At 37.3% G+C, this 941-nt stretch overlaps 1 protein-coding gene across 1 annotated transcript; it reads right to left on the bottom strand.

The window, feature by feature from the left end:
* On the bottom strand, positions 1-519 carry LOC116166239 (general odorant-binding protein 56d-like). Its single transcript, XM_031481107.1, has 2 exons — positions 414-519; positions 1-366 (listed from the first exon to the last, which is right to left on the bottom strand). Exons 1-2 carry the CDS (start codon positions 468-470, stop codon positions 13-15), a joined length of 411 nt encoding a protein of 136 aa, XP_031336967.1. The 5' UTR covers positions 471-519; the 3' UTR covers positions 1-12.
* Positions 520-941: the final 422 nt, after the last annotated feature.

Here is a 941-nt window from a genome sequence, read left to right as displayed (position 1 = left end):
ATTACCATTTAGCTACAAGATTTCTCTTAAATAGATTAATCCACAACGTAAAATCTCATATGATCTTTGACACTTATCATCACCTTCAATACCGTGACACTTCTCAACAACACGATCGATCGTAGCTTCCGGCACTTTATCCAGCAGCTCTCGTAGAAAAGATCTCTGCAGCTCTAACCGGTTATTGATTGCATTCGTTTTTTCCATGACGCAGTTGAAGTAACACTTCACATAAGGCTCATCGGGAAAGTCAAGGTTCGTAATTACATGATCAATGATTGCAGGGTCCGCCTTAGTATCCTCAATGCAAGTTGCTCGATAAGTAGCGACAGCTTTCCTCATGTTAAGGCGTGCTTCGTCAAATGACTAAAAAATGTCAACATTGTATAATGAAATGCAAAAAAAATACTTACTTGTTGAAATGTGCTTGCACACAAATACAACATAAGTATAGCGACAACCTTAGACATCTTATGGCCTTTGTTTAAAAACTGGTAACTTCATATTTATATGCGCCGGTCCAATCGGTGAATGGTGGAGGAAACATTATAGTGTAGGGAATTTTTACAACTAATGGGACGATTACCCCTGATCCCTTATCGCCGCATTAATCTAAAAATATTGTACATCCAGGATGCCATATATGTAATTTACGTTTGCAACCCAAACATTACAATGTGATGACGGTTCCAGATCATTAACAGTTGCTATTAGTGTCATTTATCTTCGTTTGTTCATGGTGTAGCACGGTCAGCTCTATGAGCAGATAACACAGATGGGGACTTTTTACATTAGAAAATAGAAGATGATTATTGATTATGCTAAATCTCCTCCGCTGTTTTCACTAATTTTATTAATACTTGACTACTATGTTCAATCTCCAATGTTTCAACAACACCGAAGATGTTCGTATTTATTACGAAAACAACTTAGCTTCAGCC

The sequence above is a fragment of the Photinus pyralis genome, unplaced genomic scaffold (assembly GCF_008802855.1).
Source record: "Photinus pyralis isolate 1611_PpyrPB1 unplaced genomic scaffold, Ppyr1.3 Ppyr1.4_LG3a, whole genome shotgun sequence".
Lineage (NCBI taxonomy): Eukaryota > Metazoa > Arthropoda > Insecta > Coleoptera > Lampyridae > Photinus > Photinus pyralis.
Note: the sequence above shows the minus strand (reverse complement) of the source record. Positions and strands in the feature narration are given on the sequence as shown.